The 12,968-nt window shown below is 44.0% G+C and overlaps 1 protein-coding gene across 1 annotated transcript; it reads right to left on the bottom strand.

The window, feature by feature from the left end:
• Positions 1-181: 181 nt before the first annotated feature.
• miga1 (mitoguardin 1) lies at positions 182-12,705 on the bottom strand. The gene is made up of 16 exons (XM_076745237.1): positions 12,586-12,705; positions 11,078-11,234; positions 8,818-8,989; positions 7,799-7,917; positions 7,385-7,517; positions 7,053-7,189; positions 6,167-6,290; positions 5,952-6,052; positions 4,448-4,557; positions 4,266-4,338; positions 4,031-4,117; positions 3,844-3,942; positions 3,621-3,755; positions 3,351-3,404; positions 3,130-3,246; positions 182-2,942 (listed from the first exon to the last, which is right to left on the bottom strand). The coding sequence occupies exons 2-16, from the start codon at positions 11,174-11,176 to the stop codon at positions 2,724-2,726; spliced, it is 1,779 nt and encodes a 592-aa protein (XP_076601352.1). The 5' UTR covers positions 11,177-11,234; positions 12,586-12,705; the 3' UTR covers positions 182-2,723.
• Between the last annotated feature and the right edge of the window lie 263 nt (positions 12,706-12,968).

Genomic DNA, 12,968 nt, shown 5'->3' on the forward strand with positions numbered 1-12,968 from the left:
TTTTGGTATGCATGTATAGTGTCCTGTCGACAGGAGCTAAAGGATGGAGGTAGTTGTAGGTAGTTGGCGCAAGTGTGGGCTTTTCAATACAATGCCCTCATTAGACCCCCCCCCCCCACCCCCAATTAATCCACCAAGCACGAGAGCCAGCTGAACTTGATCTTCACATGAAAGAACAACAGATTCTCATCGGTCTTTATTTTTTTTACTTATACAGAGAAATGAGGTGAAATCACAAATGTCACATTTTCTTCCCTGTGTTGCCAAAATAAAGTCCACCTTAAAGTCTGTTTAAAACAATACTTTCATGGCCACATGTGCAATGAAACATTTTGATCCATCATTTCTTCTGTTCATACTGGCCTGAAAAGACTAGGTCTAATGGAAGTGATGGGGGACGAAGTCCTTCGTCTCATCTGCTAAAAACATGTAAACCTTAGAGTTATGCAAATCAAGTGAGGATCTTCCATCACTGCAGTTCAGCAAAAATGAATTTATTATTCAGTAATCTGAATAATTTCCTGTTTGTCTGAAGGCCTTTTTACACAGAGGACTGGAGTTTGTCCCCCATCACTGATACTGTCCAGCTACATAAGGACATGTGGGCGTTGCTTTTAAGGTGGATCTCAAAATGAAACTCCTTTAAGAGCAACATCCTGCAAAAAGGGCAACTGACGCCATCCGTCATCGTAGATGGCGACGTAGCATTTTGAGATGACCACCTCTTCTGCGGGTTTAGTCCACATGGCAGTGAAGGATCAGCACTGCAGTGTTCTTCAAACCTCACAGATAATGAAAAACACAAGGACTTCTCAGGCTGACATCCAGCAGCGAACACAAGGCTCGAATGTGTGCGCTGGCAGTAAGGCTTCTTGTGTGTTTGCCCATCGTGAAAAACTGAGTGGCACAAGTTAAACAGCTGTGGGATCATGCAGCGAGGTGTTGAATCTGTATCAGCTTTGAGGGCCGCGTGTGCTGAACTCCATTTAAAATAATGCATCAAGGTTTATGAGTCCAAAAGCTGAAAACAACTTTCCCTTTAAAATCACAAAACCACTCATTTTACATTTCTCCGTCCCTTTGATCAGATATTTCTTTGGGCAACATGTGCTTGTCACAAAAACACAAAGTACATTAATGGTTTTGCATTGCTGATGTTCAACAGGATGTGGAAATACATCGAATAAATCTATCTGATAAAGTCTATTACACAACATTGGTATTCATACTACTGTATGTTTGAAGCTGATCACAAATCCACTGGTGCTTAAAGGTAAACCTACTTCTAAAAAATAAATCCTGCATCATTTCACTGTATAGCAAAATAAATACTGTAAAATAGCTTCTTTTCTTCACACCAACTGCTCTGAACAGCAATAAATATGCCTCAATTTACACAGCAGAACATCGACTGCAAGAGAATTCATACCAGTCTCACAGCAAGTTGAAATGACAGATATTATTGCTATGATGTTTTCAAAGGAACGTGCGCTGGTGTGGCGCAGTGAAAGGGGGGGGGGGTGGAGGTAATGGTTAATGTGAAGGCAGACAGCTGGTGTAGTTCACATGGATCCCCGGACACACGGCGATGAGAGCAGGCGGCGGGATGAGGTGAGTGAAATAGCGTTTCGAGTTAAAGTCTTTCTTAAAGTCTTGGGTTAATGCTGGTGGAGCACCTCGGCGGCCTGATGGTCACTGCAAACGCCAGATAACCGCAACACGGAGTCCAGCCGCGGACCTTTGTTTTATGTCATCCCCGTCCGCCCCCACACTTCCTGTCTGCCTCTGAGCTGTCAAACTGTCCAATGAATGCCCCGAAATCAAACTGGGTCTGGAGGTGGACGCATTAGGATAAGAAGGAGGATCAGCTGAATCTGACCCCGAGCGTTTCCACCGTCCTCTGTTCACTGAGCTCACAGTATCTGAGCTCTGTCCAACATGCCTGCAGAGCTCCAAACCAGGAGGACCAGGTCTGTCTAACACCATCGATCCAGTACGTACGAGTTTCATTTAGTTTTATACGTTTCATTTTATGTATTTGCAGTTTGGGAAACTCTTAACGATTTGATAAAGATGGACGAGTGAGTGCGAAGGCCGTGTTCGGCTCAGTAATCCTAAAATGTGTTCAGAATTCATCAAGTAGGTGAAAAGTATTAAATATCAACAGAGTGTCTTTGAGGGGGAGGCACCCGAATCTGGACCCTGTTATGATGAGCAGTGACATTTCTGGTTATTTCGCTCCTTTGACATCATGAACATGTCTACAGGGCACAGAAATGTGTTACTTTCATTAAATATACACGGATTGATAAAACGACAGCCTTTCTGAGAGATAAGTTCACAATATTCGGCATTGATTGATCGATTTGTTTTGTGTTTTCTGCCGTCTAATTAAGGTGAACCACTCAGGTCTTTGTAGAGTCCTGTGCTGGGTTGGACTGGTACATGTGAACGTCCATGTGAATTACTGGCCCTTAATTTTGAAATTATTTGTCCTTGAATCATATTGAAGTCATATTGAACTGTCTTAGAAAAGAGTGACAACCCTGGTTTAAGCAGTTTGTGCACCAGATGGGATGAAGATCGGCTCACTTCAGACCTCCTGTACCTACTGAGAGTTCTTTGGTCCGACAGTTTGCGTGAACTCACCCTCGAATAAACGCTGAGACTTCCTGTGTGTAGTGTTCGATGATGCCGGGTCTGTTTGGAGATCAGCTCCGTCCTCACTGCACCTGTGCCTCCAGCAGGGCGCCGGCCACCAGCTGAACCTGCGGGGGATTGCAGCCGCTGCCGTGCCGCAGGGAGTCGGCTCCCAGGTAGGCCAGCAGCAGTTCAGAGCGCCGGTGCAGCAGGTGGAGCATGTCCTCCGCGAGACTCTCCACAGAGGAGTAACGCACTTTGTCCAGGTCAAAAATGTCCTTGAGGAAGTGCAGCACCTGATCCTGAAGGAGGGACAAGGTTTCAGGACAGGAAAACTCCACTGAGGCAGCTCAGGCAGGTACTTCACATGCACAAAACACACACTTTGATTCGTTTAGTTTTTCTTTTGGAGCGTGCTCGTTTGGTTTTTATGTTCAAAAGATAATTATTATGTTTTGTGTCAGTGTTATTTCTGGTGCTGAGACTGACCTTGAAGAAGCAGCAGAAGTCATGCAGGGAGCTCTGGGGCCCCAGGAAACCCCAGGCGAGAACGGGGCTGATCTGCTCGCACACAGCGTAGAAATGTGCGATGAAGCCGTCGGGCACCTGAGACACAGAGCAGAGGTTACTGAAGTGATGAATACACGGAGCAGGTATTTGGTTTGATCACAGGCCTGCCGTCAGAGACATTCTGAGGGTTGGACTCGTACCTTCATGTGCTGTCTCTTCTGCTTCATCACTGACCAACAGCTTGATGCCACCGCCTGTCAAACACATGCAGATTAATCATCTGTGAAAAGCCCAAATGGTCAAGACTTAAATGCACCAACCTAAACACAAAAATCACCTCAAAGGAAACAGTCTGTGCCTCCATATTCTTCATTTAACCCTTTGATTCGTCTTTTTCTATTTGCCATCTTCAAACCAACATCTACATTTTAGCTTCAGCTGCAGTGACACACTGAAGAAACTTTACTCACGGTCTCCTTGAAGGAGCTGTTGAGCCAGCGGTTGTTGATCACGTTCTGGATGGAGATGGGTGGATTCTCCAGGTCCTCGAAGGAGTCCATCAGGATGAAGTCCAGCACGATATCATAGAAGTTCAGGTGCTTCACCTGGTGAGGACGAGTGTAAGACGTTAGAGGAGAAAGAGGAGGACGACATGGTGGAGCAGTTTTATGCTCTGGTGCGTTCCAGTCTTACCCCTCGTGTTGCCAGCTCCACCTCCGTGTTTTCCCAGTGCTCGGTGTGCTCCAGGAAGGAAATCATCTCCTCAAACACTTCCTCGAATCTGTTCGGGTTCTGACAACCGAATGATAACTGTTAGGAAGGCAAACACTCACTGCAGATGTGTCATCTTATCGTTCACTAGCGGTGGCTTCAGTTTTACCTTCTGTCCTTTCACAATGATGGACGACAGTACTTTCTTTCCCGTGTCGGCCAGAAACGTCCTCGTTGTTCTCTCGCGCAAAATGAGCTGGAGAAAACATAACATTTCATTCAAACGGGCAAAAATATTGACCCTTCAAATTCAAATCCCCTGCTCTGTTCAATCCAGTTATTACATTAATTCCCATCCATTTCGGTCATTATGATATGTTTTAAAGCATAAGCTTATCCTGCACCTGACATGCCTGTCGCACACAGTGCAGCTTGGCCAGGAAATCCAGGTCCCCAAGACACTCCAGCATCTCTGTCCTGAGAACGAAAGTCAAGAACAAGAGCAGATTAAAATGTTGGCAGAAAACAAAAAGGCTGGAGTTGGTTCTCTGTCTTTCATGCGTGTTACGCTAATTAGCGTAAGTACCGCAGCACCCTGCAGGAGATCTTGCCGTCCTCGGCCATCTGCAGCGCCTCCTCGTAGAAAGGGTGATGACCCAGAGCGAAGACGCTCCTCAGCTCTCTGTGCTCTGACAGCTGACACAGACAGACAGCAGAGGTTATTATCGGCTAAATGATGACCAGTGTCTCTCCAGCAGAAAAGAAAAGTCATGCTCTGTATTCTTAACGCAGTGTGTCCTCTGAGTCCTCCTGTGATTCTTGAACATTCATGCAAAAACAAAGCTTTTGCACTGTGTGCCGTGCTTTTACTGTCATTAGTTATGAACTGTGCCCTTTGGATCAGCATGAGCAGTGAGGAGCAGCTCTCCATGTTGTTTGGTGTGAGTGGAGGCTCCAGTGAGGAGCTGCAGAGTAACAGCGAGCTGTATGTGGTACACTGAAGAATGTTGAGGGTCTATTTATAGTGTCTCACTAAGTATGAGTGACCCAGTTTGACTGCTACGAGCTCTGTCTGACAGTTACTGCTCTGCACACGTTGAACAGGTTGGAGGGGAAAAATTCCCCTCATTTAAAAGCTTTTATGAACGTTAGAAGAAGAATCGACTGAACTGAAGGTGTAGGCTCAAAGAGGTTTAGCAGCTTAACAGCTATTTACTTCAAATGATGTGTGCTGCACACGTTAAACCCGTCCTGGTCGAGACACACGGCAGCTTGAGCTGAGATCAAACATTCTGCCTTCATTTCAAGGAATGTAACCTGTAGCTCCAGTAAACAACCAGTTTATTTTTGAACTATGTGGGTCAAGTGCACCAGTAGCGCCGTACACACAGCTCGAGCCCCCCCACTGACTTAATGAGTAAAGGATAAGGATAAGCTAAGCACTGATAAACACCAGGACTTACAGGCAGGTCAGGGCTATTTGAATCAAACTCCTGCTGTGAGCTGGTTGTAGATTTGAAGCTCAGACAATCTGAGATTTAGACGTTTGCTTGTTTCTCCTCTACTGCCACCTGAAGGATTACACAGCATCTTACTCGTGACAGCTGGTCAAGTCACCGAATGGCTGGAAAGAAAATCAACTCCCAGCTATTGTTTCAGTCATATTTTTAAAACAAAGATGTTGAGCTTTTGCTGGTTGTAGCTTCTTAAATGGAAGGATTTGCTGCTTTTCTTTGTCATTTGTGAGAGTAAATGAAGAGTCTTTGGGTTTTGAGCTGTTTGTTGGACTAAAGAAGCACTCTGAAGACGTCACTTTGGGCTCTGGGAGATTATGATGAGCATTTATAACTTTTTTTTTTTAAATTTAACAGACTAAATAATAATCGATTAGTCAGGAAAATAACAGATAAAACAAAATAATCACTAGCTACAGCCCTAATGCATAATAATGGTGTGTTGAGGTTGGTTAATGGAGATAAAGATTAAAAGGTCATCTCCTGTGCATATGAAGACCTCTGGTTGATTAATAAAAACTGCTCATTTGTTCTTTATTTTGGGAGAACGTCAGAGGATTTTTTTTTTTCTCTCACCTCAGCCGCAGACACAAATGAGTCAGTGGAGGCGATGCTGATGCTGTCCCTCAGACAGGCGTCATCCAGCTCCTCTCGGGCCAAAATGTCTGCCATTTTATCTGTGACGGATCAAATGAGTATTTTACAAAAGGGATTAGCAAGTTATCAGATTCTGTTTTACTTTCTGTTTTACACACTCTTGTGGAATCAGGGTTGTATAACCGGTGACTCACCCTGGCTGGTGCTGTGGGATGAGGGCTCTGACATGCACAACACTCCCTCAAACTCCTCCTGGAGGCTGTAAGCTCTCTGCAGCAGAGACTTCAGCCTGTGGATGAACTCTGCACTGATGACGTCCTGAAGACAGAAACATTAAAGTTGAACTATACGACTCTGACTAACCAAGCCAGGCCCTAAAGCTTAACAGCTTAATAAACTCATTCAAGTGAAATGACCAACAGAAAGTGAAAATCACCAGCTGAGGGAGAGGGAGAGGGAGAATCTGGATTTTTTCAAACCTTATTTGACTGCAAACATCTCTTTCAGTTGTTTCTCGAAACACACCACGACTGGATTGTTAAAAGGCTTTCACGCCTGACTGGAGGATATCCTTCACTGAAGACTGAGCAGCTGACTGGACGTATGTTTGGGTGTCCAAGCGTAACCATCTGACCCGCACTAATCCAAAAACCCTTCAAACCAGGCTGGAGAGCCAATGACTTAGCTGTTATACAATCCAAACTCCGTGACACCGGTGGGTTGTCAGTGTGCTGCTTATTCATATCTGTGACCTGCAGTGCAGCGTTTGTGGGCAGTTTCCTCTCCACCTTCCTCTGGTATGAAAGGAGTGAGTTCACAGACAGGAGAGGAGAAAATGCTGGCAGGGCTTGAATCGATACAGCAGCTCTTAGGTGCTAGGCTCAGGCAGATGCTGCCAATTATTTTATTTATTTATTTACAGGTTAAACTCTGGACAAAACACTCACAGTTTGTCAGGAGGCACATTATAAGAAAAGATCCAAGCATCTGAAAAGCATCGTCTGGCTAACTCCTTCGGCATCACGCTGCATTTGCGCTGTTAAATGTTGGTGTGCTTAATCTGTCTGTCTGTGTGTTCACCTCCATGCTCTGCTCTGCGATGGCGTCTCCAGCTCCAGTTTTGACGGATGCACAGCTGGCATCATCCTCGCGCTGCCTGCTCCTGAATGTCAACGCCTCCTCCCACCGCCTCAGAGCCTCCTCAAATAAATCCATACCTGTGAACACACACATAACGCTGAGTCGCCTGAAACAATCCACAATGCAGAAGCTTCATTTTGAAACAAAGCACCAAAAACTGACAGTTACAAGAAACAACAGGACAGACTGAGTACTTCTACTAGTTCACCGCATGTATGATGGGATTCATTCTCTCTTTAAAACACAGTGACGGAGTGTGAAAGCTCCTTTACCCATAAGGTACAGGTTTTCAGGTGTGGTGACAGGTAAGTTGACCACGCTGCAGATATCAGCTTCCCCTCCTCGGTCCCAACAGGTGGATTCATTTGCACAGGTGCTGCTGCTGGATGAGTTCATGCTCTTTACCTGCAAAGACGCAGCAGAGGAACACGACAGTTACCCGTTTAGTTTCAAGCAGCGGAAGCAGCATCTCACCATGAACTCAGTGCAGGTAAACCCCAACTCAGCACATCCTGTGAGTTTTCACTAGAGTGCATTGGCGTGTGAATTACATGTACAATAATACAATCGACCTCATCCTCAGAGCATATACTGAAGAGTAAATGCTATTTGACCACTTGGATAATTCAGCGGGAGTTCTCACACCAAGCGTGTTTGACTCCTTCCACCTCCTGAAAATGTCTTACCGAGGCCAGGCTCAGCAGAGACCCAGACAGCTTTCTGTAGTCTCCTGTAGTGAGAACCAGACCAGACGAGTAGCCATTCTTGGAGTTGAGGGAGAGAGTGATGTTTTGACTGGTGTTATCTGGGTAAAAAAAGATGCAAGAGATAATGTTTAAGGGAAGGGTCAGAATACAAAGATCACGCTGCGTGAGCACGTAGCAGGATTACACAACGGATAAACTATGTTAGCTGTGCGCGAACGACTGTGGAGGTGACTTTGTCTTGGAATTTTACTGTGGTTGCTGTTCTGTTTGACTCACTTCCATCCTGTTTTAATGACCGACCTTCTGGCTCACCTGCTGTTTCCAGCTAAGACTATTTCTTACAAGCCAAACTCACATCCATTTTGCAGAGATTTGCTTTGATTTGCTCACAATCAGAGAGCACACAGAGGCCAGGAGGAACAAAGTTTGAGCAAAAGCAACAGTCAAACACTGCAAACATGTAAAGAGTCTCCGAAAGTGCCTGAAGCAGCAGGTCACACAGCACTTTGGTCTTCTCTGAATACTGATTTCCGACTGCCTGGGTCATTGTTTATGTGCTGTATTACATATCATGCTGCTTCACATTCTTGCATCAACAAGATCAGATAATCATTGTCCAGTGTTGGATTAACTGAAGTTCACATGTGCAGAATCAGAGCTGGCTTTGCAGATATATTCTCCTGTAACTGAACAACCTTTGTGCATATATGAAACAGTAAAAAGAAAACACCCAAAAACATCAATCTATCAAATCAGTTTTGTTTACTAGCTTTAGCCAACTGCTCATTTGACTCCATTTAATCCTGCATTTCAAATCTTCCTAAGTGGGATCAAATGAGTTAAAGCATTTATCCAGACCTGCTGTTTACAGTTCAAAGTAATGCAGGAGCAGCCTCACACGGCCCTCTGATTACATCACCAACTGGGACAACATACTAAAATGAGATCACAGGCCAGTAAGCTGCTGGTTGAGAGGAACAAGCACCACAGTGTTTTACCGTTCTCTGCTGAGGCCGGGGACAAAAACTCAAAGCCAGCCTGCTCCCACTGAGGTGAGTGAGTCTTCTTTCTGCCCTTCCTCCTCTGGAAGCGGCGTGCGAGGAAAAGGAGCGAGATGGCACTGAAGGCAGTGGCTGCCACCAGCTTCTTGGTCCCTGTGCTGACGCTCACCTGGAGGACAGGTAGAGGAGAAAGAGGTTCAGCTTAAATGTTCTTAAAAAGAAGCATGAGCAGCAGACGGGTTTCATTCTGTTAAGTTCATCTGGGCAAGGCCAAAAAAAAAAAAAAAGAAAATCTGCCCAAACTAAAGCTCACGGTTATCTGTAGCTTCACATCTTACTAAATCATCATATCGCTTTTTCTGACTGTGGGAGTTGGAAAATCCTATGCAATCCTTAAACGGTGAAGGTCTTTAAGGATTGTGAGAGATGTCTCAGGAAATTCAGGAACTAGCTGGCTAAAATAGTACAGCAGACAAAAAGTTGATAACAGAGGCCAACTGAGGCAAAGTAGCTATAAAAGACCACCTCAGTCTAATGCTGCCTACTCTACAAATATCAGAGGTCAAGGACACATCCAAAGGTCCAAGGTTGGATTTACTCTTGTAATTCTGCAGCTGAGAGTGTGGTATCATTAAGTCTCCATTAAACAGCGATGGTGATATGATGACCAAACAGCACAAAGGGTGGAAAAAAGAACAGAACAGCCTCAAAAAAGAAGGAAAAAGAATGTATCTGCAGTCTGATGGGAGTTCATCCGAGGATGCATAACTCAGAATATACTGGCTACTGATGATGTAACGAGCAGCGGCGAGAGTCAGCTACCAGCGTGTCGTCTAGATTTGAGAGAATCCATTTCAGATAGCGTGCATGGCCCCTCCGTCTATAGATAGAAACACCGAATGACGAGGGAGATTATCCACACAGACACCACTGCTGCACATTCCCTACAACTGAAGATTACATAAACACTGAATTGGGAGCTATGACAGCAGCCATAATATTGACTTGTTTGAAAAGCCACTAAATGGGCCGGGTTGATTAAACGGTGCTTCCTGCAGTGTTTGCATGCTGTTTCTCTTCCTGCTGCCGCCACATGTCAGGCGTGTTCCTACTGGATCCTCAATCATGTCAGATCTGCTACGTGACTCCGGCCACACAGTCTCCTCATGCACCACTCGTAAACACTGTAACATGAGGGTCGCTAAGAGAAAATATTGGCGTCTGTCCAAGAGGATAAGACCAGCAAAGACAAAAACAACAAGAAACAAACAAACAAAAAAACATTCACAGCCAAAAGTAGAAGTAATTTATCACATGAAGTCCTGTTGATTTAGTGTACTTCTTTTAGTGCATACTTCTAAACTGTACTTCATTTGTGTACTTGTTAAGTATAAATTTCATTAAGTCTATATTTTGTTGAAAAACTGACAACTGCAGGGCCATTTGGAATGAATGGCCTGCTTGTGCACTTTGTTTAATCATTTCAAATAAACATTTGCCCTTTCAGAAACATCCCATTCAGCACGGTTATCTTTTTAAAAAACTACATTTTAATGAGCTTATACTTTAAAAGATTTTTATATAAAAAAAAACAACAACAACAACTTTGGCTTCTGTTTTGGTAAAATATCCATGAAGACACACATCCCTACGCATGTACAGTACATACAGTACTCACATGTAACAGCACAGGCAGTATTCCTGCTCGTAGAGGACAGACAGAGTTTTGATCGCCCTCTGTCCCTTTATCACATTAACCCTTCACAAGCTTTTATCTGAAACAGTATCAAGCTCATCTGCTGGCCAGTATCTTTCTATCACAGAGCCTTTAGCTGAACTGCTCAGACACACCTGACAGCTCACAATGCATTTCTGCCTCTGCCCTTAATCAAGCGCAAAACTAGAAAAAAGAAACACAAAAATGGACAAAGATTTAACTGGTAACACTGGAAGGTTGTGTTGAGCAGCTCCCCAGGTATCTCTGTAGCTCTGCTGAAGACATTGTACACAGAACAGACAGATATTAACTTAAAATATTAGCACTAGCTAGTAAGATAGCTATTAGGAGGAACAACACCCCCATATGTTGATCCAATGATTTTTTAGGCCAATGACAGATCAAGAAAAACAGAAAGAACCCAAAAGTGCAGTCATACCTTCAAGAACCTCGCCCCTCATGACCCACATCTCATAAACAGCACGAACAAAGCTGTCGACCAACTCAAAAGCTGTCAACCACTTTCAGTCACGCCCTCACCTGTGCCAGGGAGCCGCACACGGACAGCGGTAGGTCGACCATGCGCAGGGCAGCAGCCTTGAGAGACAGCTGGGAGCTTCTGAGGGTCTCGTGTGTCATTTTGGCGATCTATCCATGACTTGCCACCTCTCTTATCCTCATCACCATTCTGTTGGAACTGAGGAGGATGACAGGAGTGAGTGACATGCAAGGATTTAGCCTTGGCGGCTCAACAGGGGATATTATGACGATATTACATAAAGCCTCTAACATACAGTATGTGCACGCAGCAATGCTTACCTGACCTGAGTAAAGCAGGGCTGATCAGCCACTTAAATATTGTTAAAATATGTCCTGATAATATAAGATGTTTTATTAATTTCTCAATTATTACTTCCATGAAAGCTATGAGAAAAGAACTGACAGACTGTGAAATGCATGAGTCATTCATTGGTCTACAAGACTATCAGCACACCCAACAAAGGTATGTGAATATTTCAAACCTCAACCTCCATTATATACATGCCTGAACCAAAGTGGCTGCCGAGTAGATAAGAAAATTGGAGGTTTTATGTTTCTGCTAACATAGTACTGCTTTCCCAAACACAGTCATGCCCTATAGGACCCCATCTCCTGAGCTGCTGTATATCCACCTGACAAGACAACATGCAACATCCAATTAAATTTGCACAAGAGACTGGTGCTGCTCAATCACATGGACGATTGTTCCCTTTGACGCTGTCTAACCCTGATAAATGCTGATTCTTGGTCTAAAACATTGCTCATTAAGTAATGCGACAGTTTATGAGTCTCTTCAAATGCTCATTACTTTCCTATTCCCCTTTTACCATTTCCCTTTCCCTTTACTATTGAGACATTATTAAATACGCAAAATATGAGATACTTTTCTCCTGTACATTTGTTTTCTTTATCCCACTTGGGAAAACATATTACCATATTTCTTGTATATTCTTTTTGGTCACCTTGCATGTTATTGTATTTTATATGACAATTATTTACCTTTTCAGTGTGCCATAAACGTTATTCCAATGCTTTTCTTTGCCTTTTGTGACATGCTGTGAATTACCAATGAATGAACCCGCCTTGCTTTGTCTCTGATCATCACTGTCTTACAACAGACACTGAAATACCCAAAGTTACAGCTTCCATTCAGAGGCACAACACCAAAAGCATCTTCCATTAGATTAGCTAGTTATGTCACTAAAGAGTTTCAAAAGATGTTTTCAGGGGCAACACCGCTGACAGGAATAAAGGCAGCATCCGAGCTCTGAAACGGTGTGTCAGGTTAATCATATTAGTACATGGATAGAAAATTGTAGCGCTCAGCTGTTACTGGCCTGGCTGAGCAGCTAACGGCTAACTTATCTAACAAGGCTAATAACGGTTAGCGGTGTTAGCTACATTTGTGAAACCGGCATGAAACAGTCTGACATATAAACTCAACCATTTTGGTGATTATGTCTTAACTGAATGTGACAAGCTGAAAGTGTAGATAATATCACCGGTACATTTTCAGGTTGCCTCCACAGACTCCTCTCCCGCTTGTTCCCCGGTCCTCCAGCTGACCTCAGCGGTTGCCGAGTGAAGGTCTTCGGCGGCCCCACGCGCTCACCCAGCGTGACTTTCACAATAAAAGCACGCTCCCTGTCGTCTTCATGGAGTTTTTGCGCCCCCACTCGGCTTTCTTAGGTATTACAACGGGAGCTTTTATCACAGAGATGAAATAATTAACATTGCTTCAATTCGTGTATAATTTCCAGGTGCCTAGATTTACATTTGTTCCCATTACTATTTTCATAAAAATATTTCCACTTGAAAAATGAAAATTGAATTGATCAGAATCAGCTTTACTGAACTGTACTGTACATATGCTCATACAAGTTGTAGACAG

Source organism: Chaetodon auriga, chromosome 12 (genome assembly GCF_051107435.1).
Source record: "Chaetodon auriga isolate fChaAug3 chromosome 12, fChaAug3.hap1, whole genome shotgun sequence".
In the NCBI taxonomy this organism is placed as follows: domain Eukaryota; kingdom Metazoa; phylum Chordata; class Actinopteri; order Chaetodontiformes; family Chaetodontidae; genus Chaetodon; species Chaetodon auriga.